The sequence below is a fragment of the Eublepharis macularius genome, chromosome 3 (assembly GCF_028583425.1).
Source record: "Eublepharis macularius isolate TG4126 chromosome 3, MPM_Emac_v1.0, whole genome shotgun sequence".
NCBI lineage: Eukaryota > Metazoa > Chordata > Lepidosauria > Squamata > Eublepharidae > Eublepharis > Eublepharis macularius.
The window spans coordinates 150,470,748-150,491,670 of NC_072792.1; the positions used below are offsets into that span (position 1 = coordinate 150,470,748).

Below are 20,923 nucleotides of genomic sequence, written 5' to 3' on the forward strand. Positions count from 1 at the left end.
GAATCAAATTTGCTTTTTGCAGATAAGCAGGCATTGCAGTTGTGTGTTAGTCTGAGAGAGCCAGCTCTTCTTTTCAACCTTCTCTCCTTAAAAGGGGTTTTTTTTTTAAGTGTACAGCTGTTCTTAAATGTTAGACTAACTCTTATGGAAATGCTTGCATTCTTGCCTTTTTTACACTATAGCTACGGTTGCTTCAAGAATGACCATGGAGTGAAAAGGAGTTCAGTGCTAGTTACTTGAATTTAATCCAAGTTTTCTAAGCTCGTGGAGGAAAGAACCCTCTGAAGCTGATTCAGACATGACACCAAATCATAAACAAGCCTTGAAAAATCTTTAGGTTTGCTTGTGCTAGCCCCCTTCCCTTCAGGCACTGCAGGCTAATTAGTTGTGCTGTTGTGGCAAACCATAGCTTATCATTGCAGCTAAACCAGCCAATTATGGCATTCTTTTGCCTTGCCTGACAAGATTCCAAATATGGTTTGATCGCAGTTTGTTGTCGTGGTTTGCAAGGCAAGCCAGTGTGAATCTGTGTAGTGGTAGGAGTGTCAGGCAGGTTAGAATTGGAGAGACCTACTTGGTCTTGAAGTGCACTGGGTAACGTGGGCCTATGTGGTGGATGGGTTAGAGCAGTAGTGTTTCCCATCCTTTGGGTTCTCAACCAAAAGTAGGTCACAAGGCCTGTGAAGTGAGCCTCGGTCTTTTTGCAGTTTTGTTCATTTATGAATGCTCTATTTTTTTTTTCAAAATGGGTCACCATATCAGGTAAATTTGGACATGTGCGTTGCCATACCAAAAAGGTTGAGAACCACTGAGCTAGAATGTGAGATCTGGAAGACCCAGGTTTGAATCCCTGCTCTGCTTGCTGGGCAACCTTGGGCCAGTTATACACTCTTAGCCTAACCTTAGAGTTGTTGTGAGGGTAAATGGAAGAGAGGCGAATGATGTAAGCTGCTTTATATCCCCATAAGGGAGTAAATAAATAAACAAAATGTAAGGAAAGAAAGCCACCGTAGTTTGGTAGTTCATATGTAACACATGCTGAAGACAGTAATTGTGCAGTGCATAAGAGGAAGAAAGATGCAGCGAACTTGAAGCTTCTCCAGGGATTGTTATATAGCATCAGACATGGTATGACAACATGTCTGAACTAAGCCACTGTGAGCTGAACTAATTCACAAAACCAACTTCTAAATGTGAAACAAAGTCATTTCATATTGGGAGGAAAAGCAGCCATGTGAATATATTCACTGAAGAACTAGGAAAAACAGAAGATGTTTGTTGATATGAGAAAAAATTAGTTGACTTTTATAGGTAGAAATTAGAAGAATTAAGCATATTGTCAATTTTTAAGAGTATTGGGTATTATAATTTATGTTAGATAATACCCAAGATGGAGTAAATGAATTGTTTATAATTATGAAAATGTTGTATGTTTTACATTCCACATTTGCTAGATAATAGCATAGGCAGGGTTATAGTATATAAAGATAGCATGATTTATACTAATCAGGTGAAGATGGGAGTTTTTAAAACCTTTTTATTTGTGCTTAGATGTTACTTAATGTTCATAATTCCCTTAAGACACCCTCTTCAAATGTCATCTGGCTTCTTCAAGACAGTCTAACACAGAGGTTAGGGTGTGTCAGTCTTCATAAGCTTGCATGCCAGAGCTCTCACTTGAGAGGAATGAGTAACCCTAGAATGAAAACCCACAGGTAAAATGCTATTAACACTCTAAACTATGATGTAAGAATTAAATCACCCCATTCTGCTTAAATGCAACTGGTAAGAGCCACACTACATGAGCCTTTTTTTAACACGTCAGGGAACAACATTTTAAATCCTTGGGGTGGGGTGCAGGGACAATTCAGCTCAAGCTTGTGGCCTGATGGGAGGAGGAGCTCCATCCTTATTTGCATGCCATTTTTCTGAACCAAAACAGCCCTGGTTGAGAGTTGTTTGCATAATTTAGGGGCTGCACGAGCACAGAATACTCGCTATGCAAATGACAAGTTGGAACCTGGACCAAATTTGTTATAAAAAGTGTCATGTAGTTTGGCCCTAGGATAGCAAATCAAATTTTTAAAAATGGCTTTATAATGTCAAAGAGTGTGGTCTGGCCTGGACTTTGGCTAGTCTTCAGAAGAAAGAAATCATACAGCTTGAGCAATCATAAGATTGTGCATTGGTGGTTGAATATACTGCACAGGTGGCATGGCTAAAAGGCTCCTCTGGTCTTAAAAACCATGATGGGACATGGGAATAAAGGTGTTAAATGATGACTCACTGTTTTGGTAGGATTGTCTACTACCTAGAGAAGTAAACATCCTGGCTTTTTAACAGAAGCTTAATGGGGTGTTATTTACTAGATGATATTTACTTCCTTGCCATGAAAAACTTTAGCTGCTCATTTCCATGTTAAAAGAAGGTCAAATCCACATTACTCATTCTAAGTCGCATGTTCCCCGCATTCCCCACGCAATCCCGAGTGCCGGTCACATTACCTCATTAAACAGACGCATTTCATTCGCATTTCTCCCGAATGTGTGGTCACAGGTTTTCAACGGGAGTTTCACGGTGGCCGTGAATGGGCCAATGCACAATTTACATGGTTTTTTTTTAAAACCACCCCCCTTCCTGTCTCTCCGGCCGTTCCGAGAGTTCCTATTGGCTGATTCAACTTGCAAGTGCTCCGTAGTCTGCAGAAGACTGTTTTTGACTTCATAGCATTGGATTTATTGATTATGCTGTTTCTGAATCAAATCTGGTAGTTTGAAAAACCATTTTGGGGTGAATCCATCCTCAGAACGGACTCACGAAACTTCCTTTTTAACTGTTTTTTTTTTAAATTTTATATTACTGTAATATCGAAATTATGAAATATTGAAATAATGACACTCCAAGGAAGTGAAACTTCAGTAAAATTCAGGCACTGAACTGTCCTGCGTAGGAAATGCCCACGAAAGCTTCCCACATGCTTCCAAATTTCCAAAAAAGAAACGGGAGAGAGCCATCAGTGCTGTCAGTGGGGGAAAGAGAGGCATCATTATCTTCAATGATGTTTCTTTATAAGGCAAGATCGAAATAACGGAAAAGTGCGCTCAAAGTATTTTTTAAAAAATGGGCGGGAAAAAAAGGTCCCGCCCAAAAAAGCGGTTTTCGAGCGGCCGTGTGACCAGAGGGACGCGCGAGAAAGACGGCTTGGAAGCAGGAATGTGAACGAAGAGGAAAAAATCGCGGATTGGAGGCAAACGGAAGATATCCGATAAACATGCGGGTAATGGGTGAATGTGGATTTGACCAAAGTGGATTTCCCCCCCAGTCTTGTTGGCTACCCTGTTCCAAATCACAAAGTCTGCTTCCTGTTATTACTCTAGTGTTGTGTAATTTAGCCTTAACAAGTTAGTTGCTATTGTCAGGCTATAGATGACAGGCTATGGCAGACAGATCCCTGTACCATTGCAACAAGAAATCCAGGCTCTTGGTTAAACGGCTTTATTCAGAAATCAAATCATTTTCATAGATATGTCCATAGAATTACTCAGAAGCAAGGTCCTCTGGATCAGAAGCAAGGTAAGCATCTAAGCAGTAACAGCAAGATTAACAGGAATAGTAACACGTGGGAAAACCTTTCCTCTTAACACACACATTTGCTCCAACCCCCTCCCAACAGCAAATAAGTCTTTTGGTGCGAATTTGCCCTGAGAAAGTCTCACATAGCTGTACTATCAAGTTGTGTCACTGATAAAGCAAGACATAGCAATGCACGGGAGTGAGTAGTATACAAGGTTATGAGCACTGGAAGTTTCCACAGCCCTTTAGATAAGCACCTGCAATAAGCCTGTGAAAGAAACAGTTATGGCATTGGCAATATGATATCAAATTGCAGCATGAAGCATTTGTTCAGAACAACAGGTCTACATTAGCCTTAGCATTAGCTAATGACAACAGCATCAGCATTGGCATGGATGGGGCTCAGACATGACAGCTATCTGGTTCTCTGTTCATAGCCAAGCATTGGATACATTACACAATATGAGTTATTTGAAGATGTGTCTCGTTCACATGCAGTCTTTTCTACACAGAGTCAACCTTGAGCCGGCTACCTGAACCCAGCTTCTGCCAGGATCGAACTCAGGTCGACTCTGTATAACCATCATGTAAATAGTTTGCTGCATGTGCACTCATTGGTAAAGCTTTGATTAACAATGTTTGATGAGCAGTATGGGGGGAAAAACATGTGGTAACCTCATGTATTAATCAGTTTCTACCTTGCTGGATATGGTTTCACATAATATCCTTGTCTGCAAGATGGTAAAATGTGATTTGGATCCTATTACTATTAGGTGGATCTGTAAGAGTGCTAGTTAATGGTTCCTCAGTCTCTTGGAGAAGAGTGACAAGTGGAGTTCCTCAGGGATCAGTCCAGGGACCCATTCTATTCAACTTTTTTATAAATGATTTGGATGAAGGAATAGAGGGAATGCTTATTAAATTTTCAGATGATACTAAATTGGGAGGGGTAGCAAATATGATCTAAGACAGAGTAAGGATATAGGATGATCTTGACTGGCTGGAAAACTGGGCTAAAACAAATAAAATAAGTTTCAACAGAGATAAATGCAAAGTTCTGCATTTAGGAAGGAAAAATAAAATGCATAATTATAGGATGTCTTGGCAGTAGTATGTGCGAAAAGGATCTAGGGGTCTTAGTAGACCATACACTGAACATGAGTCAGCAGTGTGATATGGTAGCTAAAAAGGCAAATACTGTTTGGGGCTGTATCAACAGAAGCATAGTGTCCAGATCATGAGAAGTGATGGTATCACTCTACTCTGTTCTGGTTAGACCTCACCTAGAGTATTGTGTGCAGTTTTGGGCACCACAATTTCAGAAGAATATAAGCAAGCTGGGACGTGTCCAGAGGAGGGCAATGAAGATGGTGAGGGGTCTGGAGACCAGTTTCTGTGAGGAAAGGTTGAAGGAGCTCAGAATGTTTCGCCTGGAGAGAAGACGACTGAGAGATTATATAATAACCATATTCAAGTACTTGAAGAGCTGTCATATAGAGGATGGCGCAGAGTAGTTTTTTTGCTACCCCAGAAGGTCGGACCAGAACCAATGGGTTGAAATTAAATCAAAAGAGCTTTTGGCTAAACATTAAGAAGAACTTCCTGACAGAGTGGTTCCTCAATGGAACAGGCTTCCTCAGGTGGTGGTGGGCTCTCCTTCTTTGGAGGTTTTTAAGCAGAGGCTAGATGGCCATCTGACAGCAATACTGATTCTGTGAACCTGGGCAGATCATGAGAGGAAGGGGTTATATCAGTGCTTAGTTCTCATGGCCCTTCTTACATGCTCAGGCTAATGCCAATCGCTACCTGGGGGTCAGGTAACAATTTTCCACAGGCCAATTTGGCTAGGGATCTTGGAGGTGTTTTGCTGTCTTCTGGACATGGAGCAAGAGTCATTGGGGCAGTTGGGAGGGGGGTAGTTGTGAATTTCCTGCATTGTGTAGATGATGCTAGAGGTCTCTTCCAACCGTATGATTCTATGATCCTAATCTTTATTAAAACAGTCCTATACCAGCATAAAACATAACAGCAGTCATAAAATTCAGGAGCTCAAGAGTAAAAATTATTATAATACATGAGACTAAAAAATACCATATCAACATTTCACCAGTTATTTTTATACTGGTGAATTTTATAGGCTGCCGCAAAAAAATTCGCAATGCATGCTGTAACCACGAAGTTTTCATCCATGAATAACATTCTAGTACACACTAATTCCGAACGACCAGGGTACCTTGTAATTATAGGGAAGATAAGCTTGTTGCGGATTTCTTGGTAAAAGGGGCAATGTAATAAAACATGTTCAATAGATTCAGTAATCTCATGTAGCGGAATATACACTGATACAGATGGTGTGGTGGACGAAGAGGTACTGGGAATTTGCCTGTCCTGACCTAGATAGCCTGAACTAACCCAGTCTCATCAGATCTTGGAAGCTAACAAGGGTTGGCCTCAGTTAGTAATTGGATGGGAATCAACCAAGGAAGGCCATAGTCACTATGTAGAGGCAGACAATGACAAACCACCTCTGTTAGTCTATTGCCTTGAAAACTCCTGCAGGGGTCTCCATAAATCAGCCTCATCTTGGCGGCACTTTCCATTACCACACAGATGCTGTTGTGGATGAACTGATAATGGGAATTTACCTTTGTATGAATTCACCTTGTATATGCACTGAATAAGAGGGAGCAGGATAGAATTCTACGGAGCTTGTGGAGATAAGCAACTTCCAAGTCTCTGGGAATTGTGTCCACAAATCATTTCATTAAGATAATGTAATATTGATCTTTCCAGCACAGAACAGTTGTTCAATTTCACTCTGAAACTAACAGATCATGTCAAATATGTGTGCAGTATTTTAATTTGAACCAACGGGTAGATTCAGTGTATAGGTGGAAAGTTGCCTTGGTCAAGCATCAACCCCCTGCTGCAAAAAATATCTATTTAATTCACAAAAAAAGACATCTTGTGTAGCTAGTAAATTTATGAATCACTCTGCCAAGGATAACATACTTTGCTGATGGTTATGACTCATTCTTATTTTGTGGAAGATGGCCAACTTCAAAGGGAACATTGTCTTTTTTCAAGTTTTGCTCTGTAGCTGCACTGTAGTATGTATTACAGAAAGATTTCTCTGATTCGAAAAGCTTTCTCCTTCATTCTCATCAGTATTATAATTTGTGATACTTCCTAAATTACAACCTGTTGAGCCCCATAAATGCAACTAAGAGCCTTTAGTGTTTTTCTAACACTTTACCAGTCCACTGATGTTGTGTTTGCTAAATCTGAATGAGCAGTAGACAAGTCTGGCCCACAACATTGTCCAGTTCTCCTATCCAGTTCCCTCTGGAATAGGGTTTGCTTGACTGGCCCAGCTGACTTTGCTGCTACGTGAGAAAATCTGGCAGAAAGCACATTTTGTCTTTCCCCCCCTGAAAGCTGAGGCATAAAGCTATTAAGTAGGCAACTGAACAGAAGGTTCTTTCAGATTAAAAATGCTGCAACAACTCTAACATTAATACACTTCATGTACTTCCCAGTAAGTGAATCTTCATGGTACATTGCTAAGATGCAGGTGCTTTAGCAGAGCAATATGTGAGGAGAGCTGCCCTTAAATAATACCCTGCTACTTTCTATGTGGTTGGAATGTTTCTTTTCCCAGGGGAATCATGTGTGTGCACAGTTGTGTTCTGCATAGCAAACAATGGTCCACATTACTGTGAAATAATGAATGCTGTATAGGAATGGCACTTGAATGTAGTATAAGCTTTTAAAATGTTAGTATTCTACACATGAACCCAAATCATTTTTGGTGTTCATTTCTCTTTCCTTCTCATGGCCCTGGAGGTGGTAGAGGAGAACAAAGTTACAAAATGGTCATAGCTGCTGATTAGCAGATACAAAGAGCAAGCAGAGTCCTGAATGGACACTAATTCAAAATACCCAAAGCAGGGGCAAGCTCCTAAAATGCTGTGCATATACACCACCAGTGGTTACTTAGCAGTCACTGTCACTGGGACACCCCACACACTATTGGCTGTTCACCAGTAGGGTATCTGCACAGCTGTGCAACTTTCACTACCTTGCTTGCTTCAACAGGAGATTACTATAACGCTCTCTTTCCCTCTTGGTTATTGAACATTGATTAAAACTGTTGGCAGAAGAACAAGGGGCTAGACTTTACAAAACCTTCTGAATTCTATCTCTAAACTTGCCTCTTAATTGTTGTGAACTGTATCCTAGACCAGCTCTGAATTTCCCTCCTTGACCAAGAAGGCTCTGTCACTGGAGGCCTTACTCAGGGTCGGACATTTTTCATTTTCAAGAGATAGCAACTTTATTGCAAAGGTGTGCAGCCCCTCATCCTGATTAGAGATGGGCACAAACTGAATTACATCCCAAAAAGCCTCATGAACCATGACGGTTCATGGTTCGCGAACCAGTGGTTCATGGAAGCTTGTTTTCATGAACTTCCACGAACTGGTCTACTGGTTTGTTTGGGTCGTAAAGGGGCAGTTTAAATGGCCATTTCCTGGGGAAACTTTTCCTGCGGCTTGCAAGCGACAGGTCCCTTTAAACTATCAGCTGGCAGGCAGCAAGGATCCCCCCTTGCCGCCTGCCAGCTGATAGTTTAAAGGGACCTGCGTCTTGCAAGCAGTAGGGCCCTTTAAACTGTCAAAGGCTCCTTTCTCTGCTGCTGCTAAGTGGCCGGAAAGGGGCATTTAAACCCCACAAACCACAAACTGGTTCGTAAACTTGCCCCAGTTCGTGCCAGTTCGTGGTTCCTGGTCCATGAAAATCCACAAATCTCATGGTTTGGTTTTTTTGTAGTTCGTACCCATCTCTAGTCCTGATATGACAATCTTCATGATCAGATCTCCCTTTGTTGTAAGCTTCTATTTTAATCTTCTAGTTAGAATAGGAAACTTGCTATTTCAATTTTTGATTGCACTACAGGCCCTCTGATATTTTCAAGGGTGCATTTACCAGCTCTTGCAGATGGTTGCTTGAGCATGCTTTCAGATTTGATAATTTAAACTGATGTTATGTTCCAGTTAAAGGAAATAATTTCTTAACTGTAATCGCCTGCAACCACTTGGGGAATATATGTAATAATACCGAGACTAGGTGATTCCGCACAAATGGTTTTCCCTGCTTCAGCTTCTAAATGACCTCGATTTTTTCTTGTGTTTCCACACGTGGGAAGGCAATCCTAGCAGCAGATTCGAAGTCACTGCACGTTTTGTCCATTTTTTTTCCATCCTGCTTTCCCCCGACTTATTTGTCCATGCGCAGCAGATTAGGGATTTTAATCATGCGGAATTCTTTATCCGATGTTCTCCTCACCCTTGCCCTTTTCTCTCGCCCTTCGAATCAACTTAATTTGATTGGCCAATCATGTTTTCTAAGCTACACCCACTACCCTTTCCCTTCCCCTCTTTTTTTTTTTAAAAAAATGTAAAAAAACGTTGCAACGGTTCTACAAATCTATGCAGAAACATATCCTGTGTCACGTGACAACAGCTGACCAATAACGGGTCCATTTCACAACACGCCAAATTTGTTACTTGTTCCTCGCTGACAGCTTCTGAGGTAGAGTGAAAGTGTGATGGAGGGACTTCAGCGTTCAACTAGTTGTCTAGGCGTTTTTTCATGGAGGGAGAAAGAGACCGTCCTCAACACAACACCTATCACTAAACCACACTGCTCACGAAGAAAGCGAGAAAGATAGATGCAGGGTCATTGGTAACAATTTTCCCTCCAAATGTCAATAGCCAATACTCTTCCACAATATCGGCGGGAAGTGCTCTGGCTTATCCAATATGTTTATTTGATGTGTAGCAATGTGTAGTTTATGTGTAGCAATGTTTTTTTGTGAGAAATTTTTTCCTAATGTGTTGGTTTGATGCAACGTTTATGTGTAGCAATGTTTTTTTTGGGGGGGGGGGAATGAAGATGTGCATCATTCGACACTTCCCCCGGAAAAAGCGATGAGGAATCGATTTTTATCCTGTCAAAAATTCTGCATGATGGACTTTGAGCCAATGAAATGTGCGAAACAAAAGCCTAATGTGGAATCGGGGAGAAGTGGATTCGTAGGACTCCACCACGGCATGACTGCTCAGAAAGTCCGATCAAAATTGATCATGTGGAATCCCCCATATGTACACATAGATTTTACAAATACTCTTTGCTGCCCTTCTTTCTATTGGTCATGGCTCTAGAAGACTCATATGGTGCTAAGAAAATTTTATTTTAATTGGAGGCATGCTTTTTTACTGGTATGAAGAAACATCCTTTTTAAACCAATTGTTCTTCACAATTAAAACTACAAAGTGTGTTGCCTGAGTAATTATTTTTGATTGGCCTTCAGAGTCTGCAGATGCTGCAAAATTATTGCCCTATTGTTGATGCCATCTCAACAGCAACTGAGATGGCATCCTAATGCTTTTAATAAAATGACTTTCCAGCAACCAGAGAAATCTTTGATCCTCTGTGTGGCTTATCTTTATAGTACAGATGTTTTAAAAACCAAGGGGAGGTCTTCTTCCAGAAATCGTTTTTTAATAACCTTGGGAAGATTCCAAAAATTAATCCCTGCAACATAAATAACTTTAAAAAAAAAGCAGAAGATGGTTATGGATTAGGTTTTAGCTGAGCAAGCACTCCGTGACAAGTTCTGATCTGGTTTACAAATAAGGTTTTTTTATTCCATTGGTAATTCAGACAACACTTCTGGAGAAGGAAAAACCCAATTCTGCAAGGTCTCTGGACTTAATCCTAGCATTTTGCTTACTTCATATGATGTAGTGTATTAGAGAGCAATGAAAGATTTTAGATGGAAGCAGTGTGAAGGAAAAGTTTAGAATGGTTTTTGGCATTTTCTAAATAACTACATTTAAAGCATTGCCAAAAAATGCAGAAAAACACTCCTTTCTGCCATCATTAATTTTCAATATTTTTATGCTAGGACTAACGCCATATTATAATCCTGGAATTTATTCTCTGTTGGCTTTGCTATATTTTTCATCTTTTTCCAATATAATGCTAGTAATATTCTTCAGTGATTTCACTTGCTCGAACTCATGATCCTTACAAGGTAAGCACTTCAAGACTGGTAGTCTGAACATTGTGTCTTGCTGCTTTCCGATTTTATTTAATATCATGCAGTTTGGTCTACAGAAAAGCCTGTTTAATTTCTTTATTATTTCCTGTTATTTCTGCAAATCATTTTCTGTTGTATGTTTTTCTTATTTACATTTTAATTTTTAAAAATCTTTAATATTTATATTGCTTTTCATGTGCTGTGAAAGTTTTTCTCTAGTTCCTTTTCTAACTTTGCAAAACTTCAGACTCTAATTCTGAACTGTTCTGAAGTCAAGGCTGCCAAGAGCCACCATGGACCCCCAAACAAAGATTTCATCCCCCCTCCCCCATATGACCCAGATCAAAACCAAATATCATTGGCTAGCTGTTACAATGAATAGAAGACTAGGTAAGGAATGTTAAAGGAAAAGGGACAGGATTATTAAAGAATAGATTTTATTTATTTACAGTGCACATTACAATAAGGTATTTGTGATCCATTCTTTTGGGCCCTATTCCTACTTTCTCTCAGCCTGTTTTGCAGGCTTTTACTCTCTTACTGTATCACTGTCTTGCTTAGAAAAAGACGAGAGAAGATGTTTAGAACTAATAGGTACATATTTTTTGCAAATGGAACCCTTGGACACTCCTCTTTAAAACAAAGAATGAGTCCTGGCTTTCCCCTACCTCACAGAATCACAGAGTTGGAAGGGGCCACACAAACTTTCTAGTCCAACCCCCTGCCCAATGCAGGATGAGCCTAAAGTATCTCTGACAAATATTCATCCAGCCTCTTCTTGAAAACTGCCAGTGAAGGGGAGCTCACCACCTCCCTAGGCAGCTGATTCCACCTTTGAACTACTCTGACCGTGAAAAAGTTTTTCCTAATATCCAGCTGGTATCTTTCTGCATGTAATTTAAGCCTGTTGCTTCGAGTCCTATCCTCTGCTGCCAACTGGAACAGCTCCTTGCCCCCCTCCAAATGACAGCCTTTCAAATATTTAAAGAGAGCAATCATGAACCCCCCCTCAATCTTCTTTTCTCCAAACTAAACATTCCCAAGGCCTTCAGCCTTTCCTCGCAGGACTCGGTCTCCAGACCCCTGATCATTCTCATCGCTAAATTCTGCACCCTCTCAATTTTGTCCACATCCTTTTTGTATTGAGGCCTCCAGAACTGCACACAGTACTCCAGGAGCAGCCTGACCAAGGCAGTATAGAGAGGGACTGTGACCTCCTGTGATTTCAATGCAATGGCTCTTTTGATACAACCCAAGACTGAGTTTGCCTTTTTTGCCACCACATCACACTGACTGCTCATATTTAGTTTACAGTCCACTCTTACTCCAAGATCTCTTTTGCGTACACTACTGCCCAGAAGTGAACCCCCCCCACCGTCCTGTATTTGTGCTTCACATTTTTTTGCCCCATATGTAATACTGTGCACTTATCTATGTTGAATTGCATCCTGTTCCCAACTGCCCACTTCTCCAGAGTATTCAGGTCTTGTTGAATTTTAACTCTATCTTCTTGGATGTTTGCCACTCCTCCCAATTTGGTATCATCAGCAAATGTAATGAATAGCCTGTTTACCCCTTCATCCAGATCATTGGTAAAAATATTGAAAAGTACTGGGCCCAAAACCGAGCCCTGTGGCACCCCACAGGAGACCTCCCTCCATCTGATGAAACACCATTGACCACCACTCTTTGGGTGCAGTCCTCTAACCAGTTCCCTATCCACCGAACTGTCCTATAGTCCAGTCTGCAGTCTTCCAGTTTACCCATTAGAATGTCATGGGGAACCTTATCAAAAGCTTTACTGAAATCCAGGTAAATCACATCGACAGAGTTCCCATGATCCAGTAAGCTCATCACTCGATCAAAGAAGGAAACCAGGTTGGTCTGACAAGATCTGTTCGGGACAAACCCATGTTGACTTGCCCAGATCACTAAGTGGTCCTTCAGATGCTTACAGATCGATCCCTTTAAAATCTGCTCTAATATCTTCCCAGCAACAGAAGTCAGACTGACCAGCCTGTAGCTTCCTGAGTCATCCTTCTTCACTTTCTTAAAGATTGGGATAACATTCGCACTTCTCCAATCTTGTGGCACATCCCCAGTCCTCCAGGAGGCCTTGAAGATGATGGACAGAGGCTCTGCAAGTTCTCTAGAAAGTTCTTTGAGCACTCTTGGGTGGACACCATCTGGCTCCAGAAGGTGTCTCTTTGGTGCCTGCAGGGAACATGCATTCAGAGCATTCATAGTGACCAATGTGAGCAATCAAAAAAGTTAGTGTATATTCACAGAAAAAAAAGAGCAAGCAGAATCAATAAGGACCCCCCCACCAGCCAAGAGCCCTAGCTAGAACACTGCCATGTACTATTCATTAAATGTATGTAAGACACAAGTTACCACTGGGAATAAGCCCCATTGAATATAGGAAGACGCAAGGCGTAAGGATGCTTAACAAGGAAAGTAAGATAGGGGACATGTATAAGAAATAGCCTTCTACAATCATCCTGTCTCTTCCCATAATACTTGTAAAAAGCTTCTAAAACGGGTAGGGCTTTTTTTAGTATTTGATAGGAAAACTTCAAAGCGTTAAAAATTAAATCATATTCAAGGCAAACCAAGGAAGGAGGGATTCTGTACAAGAGCTCTGCTGGATTAGACCAGTGGCCCATCTATTCCTGCATCCTGTCTAACAAAGTGGCCAACCATTTATTCTGGAAGGCCAACCAAAGGGCCTTCCCCCGATGTTGCCGGCTCGCACTGCAAGTCAGGTTCACTGTGTCTGACTGTCTAGGTCCCCTTTCGTCACCATGGATAGTGCCAGTGACAGAGCTAGGCTCCATCAATTTGTCCTGTCCCCTTTTAAAGCTATCTATGCTTGTGGCCATGTCTCCTGGCAGTGCTTCTGGCAATGAATTCCATGTACCTCTTAGGTAGCAATTAGGATAAAATAGACAGTGGAAGAGAACTACATACCATCACACTAGGATTCGTGAGGAAAGCACACAAGCAGGTATGTAGATATTTTTAGGATTTTAGGATATTAACTGAACTATACAATCTCTTTTATGGCTTCGTAAGATACTGTATTTGATTTTTGACATTTAATTTGCATTATAATTAAGGAAACGAAACATCCCCCTCCCCACATGTCTAAATGGGTAGCTAGTAGCTACAGAGTGTTGCCAAATATATTCAGACCACATCCTTACACATATAATTGCATGCATTGAAATCAACCTGCATACTGGAGGAGAGGGCCCAAGATGGCTGGCCTTTCCCTCTCATCTACAACACAATTAGTGCCTTGTGAGCAGAGTCTGTGCAGAAAGGACTCCTTAAGATCTGCTATCATTTCACCGGGCCTGTAAGATGGAGATGTTCTGGAAGGTTTACGGGGGTTGAGGCAGACGAGCCACCCAACCAGTCCCTTCCAGTGGAGGGGATGGGGGAATATGTGTCAATTCTATACTGGCTGAATTTTAACCGCCCTGCCCTGTGGACCCATGTTTCTATGTAGGGTGCAAAATGAGCTGCCTTGTTTTATGTTTAAACACTGTATTTTATGGTTGCTACCAATGTTTTAAATTGTTTTTTAAAAGTCTGATGTAAATCCACTCTGACCCCACTTGTGGGGAGAGCGGACTATAAATTAAATTAATAATAATAATAATAACTATGATCAAGAATGCTGCCCTTTTAAACATCTACAATAGTGCACGTATAATCCATACTGACAAGCCAGCAATGGTAGGCAGTTGGTGAGAGCCACACATGTGCCCACTTCTCCTTTATGTGCATAATGTTGTATGTAGAAGGTGATAGCCTTCTGTTTATTCGGTCTTTGTAGTTGTTTATGTCTTTCTGCAAACCTTTGAAAGGGAGTTGAACTTCCCAAATACTTCCTTCGTTACCAGAATCTTGCCATTGGGTTTTGTATAGCTATCATATAATCCAGTGTATGGTTGCTGGCACTTGAATATTTTCCCACTCATAGCTGTTCCTAATTACATAAATCTTCATAACTGTAGAACTTTTTTTTCTATCTACTGCATAAAAGTATCAAACACAGGTTAAGTAGAATATTATGCCCCATTAATTTGGGGGTGATTTCCAGAATCTATGAATGTATTTGCAGGATTACCACACAAACAAAAATGTGCCCTTTCGCTTCTCACTCTTTACAACACATCCCTTTACCCTTGTTTGAAATACATTGAACTCATGCTTGAGTTGTACTGCATCTGCTCATAAATTAATAGATAATTTCATTTAATGAAAGACTTGGCAAAGTAGAGGGATTTTGTAGCCTATGAGATCAAGCTACCACATGCTTGATGTCAAGAGCACATCCAGCAGGAACAGAAAGGGTACTGTTTAAGTTCAGTATCCAAGAGGTGGCTGAGGCAGAGAGCCACACCATGATTTCAGCTGTCAATTTATTATCTACAGTCAGTACAAAACTGGATGTCCTGACCTTGCAGAGTTTTCAGGCTTTGTAATACAGAAAGTAGTTTCCATTTTTCCAGAAGCAAAGAGAACTTAAATACAGTTATGTACAATGAAATATCGTTGCAGTTCTGTGCATGAAATTTCAAGTAGCAATTGCTCGTTTACAGTTACATCTTGATCTGATCATGACCATTATGTACTATAGAGAGTAGGTGTTATGAGCAGTTTATGAAGACCTCAAATTTAAATGGTACAAAATGGACACACCATTTAAATCAATAGCAGGAATTGAGGAATTTGATGGTTTGCTCCGAAGAGAGGTCATGCTCAAGGGGAATACTGAATAATTTACGTCACTTGGGACAGATAGTTCAAAAAGGTAGAGGCTTTTAGGATATGAATACAAGTTGCTCCCCCCCTCCAGGAAGTACAAGGACAGGCAACCAATTTGATTTAGGAAAAAGTAACATTTTTGATGAATCTGGCAAATATCAGGGGGAGGGGGGCTGGGGTTGTACCTGGCCAGACAAATTTTATATGCATATACTCCCCCCTTTTTTGCATGACAGTAAAGGACTAAAGTAAGACTGCTTTAGAAATGTCAGTGTGAAACATCAGTGATTTTGTTTTCAGTTCACACTCTTCTTTGTAAATGAATAAAAATAATCCTTGTGTAATATCTGGCTATAAAAGATGTTTTGTAAGCAGGGTCTTAGGGGGCACAAGGAGAGTAAGCAGGAAAGTTTACACACACACTTTCACTCTGAAATTACCACACTTCACATCTTGATGTCCTACAGTAGTGATCCCCAACATTTTTGAGCCTACAGGCTCAAAATTCTGCAAGGGTGTGGTGGGTACAACCAGAAATGGCTGCCACAGGAGTTAGAGCCAGCTACAAAATGGCTGCTGTAAGAGATGGATCCAACCATAAAATGTCAGAGCCTGAGGCCATGCATAGCTCTTATAGTAATTCTTCAACATTTCAGGGAGAAACTCAGTTTAACATGACACCATTTAAAACTAACGTATTATTTAAAATATTTTTTGTGTACACACATCTTATTCATGTGGCAAAGATCCTTGGGCTATGATGGCAACTTCTATTGAAGCAACATTTTAAAAATTTATACAGCCAATCAGAAACTGTGTTGGTCAAAAGCCCCACCTGGCCCTGCCAACTTTCTGAAAAACACTCGGCAGGCACCAGAAAAGGTATCAGTGGGCACCATGGCATGCATTGACACCACATGGAGACCCCTGCCCTACAGAAAGGGATATCTTCCTCATGATTCAGCTGTCTTCCAGACAGCCCTTCTGATTCCTAGCCATTAACTGAACCTCTTCCAGCTTAATGCCACCCCTGCTGTTTGTGGAGTGAAGCAAGGCAGCTGACATTCTAAGCAAAGTATTTGAGTGTGCTGCCATTCAGCGTGTGTATGTGGAGGTGCCTACCCTTGGGCTAGTATGGTCCCTCCTTGTTGTGCCATGTACTGTCTCTCTTCTAGAAGACTCACTTAAATTGATCTCCCAGTTTTGTGTGAGTGTGTGTGTGTGTGAGTAAGTGTGAGAGAGAAAGAGAGAGAGAGAAAGTCCCTTTGGGGTTCTAACTGACTTGCCTGCTGATGATTTAAACTTCCATTATGACTGACTACAATCTGTTGGCTTTCATGCACGCTTAATTTCTTCAGTTCTTAGTCCAAAAACCATTTTGCAGGCATAACTCATGGATGCCTACAGAGCCATGTGTTCATATATAAACTCTAACTTGAACATCTTGACTTGTTCTCGAGTGGGAGGGCAATTTCACCTCTCCATTGATTTTACTGGTGTCTGTTATGAGCTAGCAGAGCAGTATTCCTCAGTCTGTGATAAATTCTATGTGCTACATTGTGGGCTGCAGCTCACCAGAGGATAGTGTAGGAGCAACAAACCTGTCTCACTTTCCTCAAAACTCATCAGGAGTCACAGAGGCCTTTATCATCTATTGTGTCCATGAAACTTTTCGATTTATAGAAACAGAATTGCTTGTTCAATTGCTTGCATACTCAAAAACAGAGATTATTGGATCAAAGGAAGTTTTGTCTGTGTGTGTGAGTGTGAGTGTGAGTGAGTGAGTGGGTGAGAGAGAGAGAGAGACTGTATGCATGTTTTAGAGAAGCCTGGAAAGGCTGTGTACACACACATTTGCAGGACTGTTAAGAGTTAATCCATCTCAGAATCTGAAAGCTTTGAGTGGCAAGCCACTCCAAAGCATCTGATTGGGTAGTCTGAATTGAGAGATGAGGGTCTTTGTTCTGTCCTAGCACAGAGAGAGAGAGAGAGAGAGAGAGAGAGAGAGAGAGAGAGAGAGAGAGAGAGAGAGAGACCTCCAATGTGAAGAGTTGATAGAAGGAGTTGATAGAAGGAGAAGAGTTGATAGAAGGAGATTTTTCTCTACTTAGTCAAACAGGAGGTAGCTCTGAAGAGAGAAGAGAGATGTGGTTGAAAACTGTGGAGACCTTCAGATTCAGTTAATGACTGAAGGAAAGCACTAGTGTGTAGGGGTGCCATTCCCCCACCCAGGGTGGAGGATCCCCTTCTCCCACCTTCCGCCCCACCCCCACTTACCTGGTTAGCAGGGGCATGCTTCTGGGGCATCCCCCCAGGTGGCGTGACTTGCCCCCAGGCAGTGTGGTGTGCTCCTGTGCCCACAGCATCCCGATTTTGGCTGGATTACCCCCCACAGCGGGCTCGATTTGGCCCCCTGGTGACCACGGGAGTGATCCCTGGCTGCCCTTTGACCTGCATGATGACATCACTTCCCAGAAGTGATGTCATCGTATGAACCTGGGAGCATGCACGTGTGAACGAGGACACAGGGTCACAGAAAGGTATGTGCCAGGCTCTTGATCTCCCGCCAGGGGAGTTGGGGGACCTGGCAACCCTAGTAGTGTGTGAAGAGAGGGGGCTTGGGGTACTAGAAAGTGTGTAGCAGCCTTCCTAACCCCAGAAGTGAAAGAAAATATTAAAGACACTCAAGTGCTTGGAGGAAAAACAAGGGAACCAAAGCCTAAAAACATAAGCTTTAAGTAACCCTGAAGAGTAAAAAAACTGAAGTCTCTATATGTTCTGATCTTTACTTCAGTGAACTAGATAATGTTTGTTGAATTTTATGTCAAAAAGTGTCAACTCCTGACTTCACCTAACCTATCCCCTCTAATGTAAATAAACTAACTTGTTATTTTTGAAGCTTTAAAAACGCCTCTGGTGCCATTTTTGTGGTTTAAGAACAAGGGACTGTCTTAGTTGTGTATTAAGCAACAAGAGTATATATGTTAAGAAATCTTGGGTCTTGCATTTATTTCATAAGTGGATGTTGCCCAAGGATATGGGAAATATATTATATAGATTCACCCGCACCCATAATTTTCTTTTAAGTTAAATGAAAATGCACAATTCTGTTAAGTTGCTAATTGAACATTTCTTTGTCAGAATGCCGGGTAGTGAAATCCACTTCCTACACCAAAATAGCAACGACATCACGTAGAAGCACTATCAAGAGCCCAGGTCCGTCTAGACGCAGCAAATCTCCAGCATCCACCAGCTCAGGTAAAACAGATTAAATAAATTTACATAAATATACTGTTGATGAAAGAGTCTCTCTTTGTTAATGTGTGAAAGTTTTGTGGAGCAGGAGGGATTAGCATTTCTGTATGCACTATTTGTAATGCTACTATAGTTTTTAAGCAATCTTAGTTATTTGTTATCTGAGGTTGTTTAAAAGTCTCCAGTTACAACATTGCATAGTTGAAAACTGTTGAGTAGTTAAGAACTGGTTATCATTATGGGTATGTATTTATATGGGTATGCATGAAAGATCTATGAAGGACCAGAGGCTTCATTTAAAATTAAATGTGTTTAACATTCTTTGCATAAGCTGGTGACAGAAGCATTAAAGAAAGATTGAGCTACAGACAGAATTGCCACTTCTTGCTAGTTTTGCTACTGTGCAGGGCTGACAGGTCCTCTGCTATGGTGGTGAATAGAGATGGGCACGATCCAAAAAAAATTGCCGATCCAGCTGATCGTGGATCGGTGCCGGTGACGATCCCGACTAAACGATCCAAACCGATCATCTCCCGTACCCGATCCTTGGATCGTGGAGGCCAAAGCGGGGCGCGCTGCTATTCCCAGCTATGTGGGAAGGTGAGTGTTGGCGTCAGCCACCAGGCACGGGGAGACGGCAATGAGCCACCTCCCCTCAGGGGGCAGGGGGTCTGGACACTCGCCGGTGGCACCCCCCATATGCCTGCCCACCAGGCCAAAAGGGAGCGCGCTGGTGAGAAAAGAATGGTGGGTGATGCCGGCGGCATCTGTGTTTGTGTTTGGCCTTCTGTGTTTGGCCGTCAGAGCTGCCTATCAGGGTTTGTAGGGATGAGAGTGGAGTTCCCATGGCTACAGAACACCCCCTTCCCCCTCCCTCCCCTGGGTGTCTTCTCCCAACTGGTGACTGCTTTGCTGCTCTGTGGTTGGAAGGAAGCCCTGCTGATCAAGGAAAGCTGGGCTTCCATTCGGGTTTCCAGGGCGACAGAGGGGAAACACAGCTCAGGCATTCCCCTGGCTCTGTTGCCCCAGGAATAGATTACTGGTGCCTGAGTGTCTGGCTTCCCGATCCGAGCACGATCCAGCCCTGATCCAGCCTCCCTCCCGATCGCTGGATCGTTGGCCGTGGCCGATCATGATCCGCTGAGTCACGATCGCATGATCGCCATTATCGTGGGGTTTTTGGATCGTAATGCGGATCGTGCCCATCTCTAGTGGTGAATTCCCCCGTCCCCATCCCCCACCAGCTGCTGTCCCTACTGCTGCTCATTTGGCTGCTGGGGGGAAGGCATTCAGAAAGAGGGACAGTATGCTGGCAGGCATGTGTGCAAAGTGCGCATGTGTCCTTGAATCCCTTGGTGGTGACATCATACCTGGCACAACCTGGAAGTGACAATTTGCACCAGGGCTGATTTTTTTAATTAGCCCCAAACATAGTATTTTTGCTTTGTGCACATGCACAGGTGAGTACTTCTTACCACCTGTGCTTACCTGTAATAACACTCCAATTTGCAGGGGACATTAATACATCATGATAATTCATGGTTTGTTTAAAACAGCTTGTTCAACAACCTCTGTTTAGCTTGCCAGACATAAGTAACAAATCCATTTGTGCATAAATGCTTGGTTGGTTGCTTCTTGCTTTTTTCTTACTTCCTAACATGGAAGATATTCTCCCTATTCTGCTGTGGACATGAGGGGTGGCACTCTTCAAGTAACTACAGTTTTATGGATTCAGATGTCCAACAACCCACGATTACTACAAGTTGTGGTTATCAAACCAGCAAAAGCCTGAATTTGAAGTACAGGTTTGGTGCCAATACCTCTGAGTTTGTTGTACCGTCTGAATTTCAACAGCCAAACTAGCCATGGTTTGCGCAAACCACAGTACATCTGAATTAGCCCATGAAATTCAGCAGATATAGTGATATAAGAAGTTTTACCTCCTTAATATATATTTGTCAAAATTCTGTGAAGATCACAGGGGTAATTTGATGGTATCCTTAGGAACAGAAGTGCTATTGCTTTATATCTGATTTGCTGGGATTACAGCTGCAGAAAAATTGTGGGCTGCTTGGATGGAGTCTTGGGGTACAATAAAGTTATATTTCTTACCAGAACTCTCTGTCATGGAACTCAAAGGAGAAGAGGGGAGGTACCATTTTGTCTTTTTTATTGTTCCTCTTCTGTTTCTAGATAAGAATTGGGGGAAAG

General features: G+C 41.8%; 1 protein-coding gene across 6 annotated transcripts in view; it reads left to right on the forward strand.

Moving 5' to 3' along the window:
* The window catches only part of DCLK1 (doublecortin like kinase 1), a 283,608-nt gene that overhangs the window by 164,812 nt on the left and 97,873 nt on the right, over positions 1 to 20,923 (forward strand). For 4 of the 6 annotated variants that reach the window (XM_054973774.1, XM_054973773.1, XM_054973776.1 and 1 more), the window contains exon 4: positions 18,599 to 18,715. In XM_054973774.1, coding sequence (XP_054829749.1) covers positions 18,599 to 18,715 — 117 coding nt within the window. The remainder of the gene's footprint in view (positions 1 to 18,598; positions 18,716 to 20,923) is intronic. The other 2 variants (XM_054973779.1, XM_054973778.1) reach the window with 1 other exon arrangement.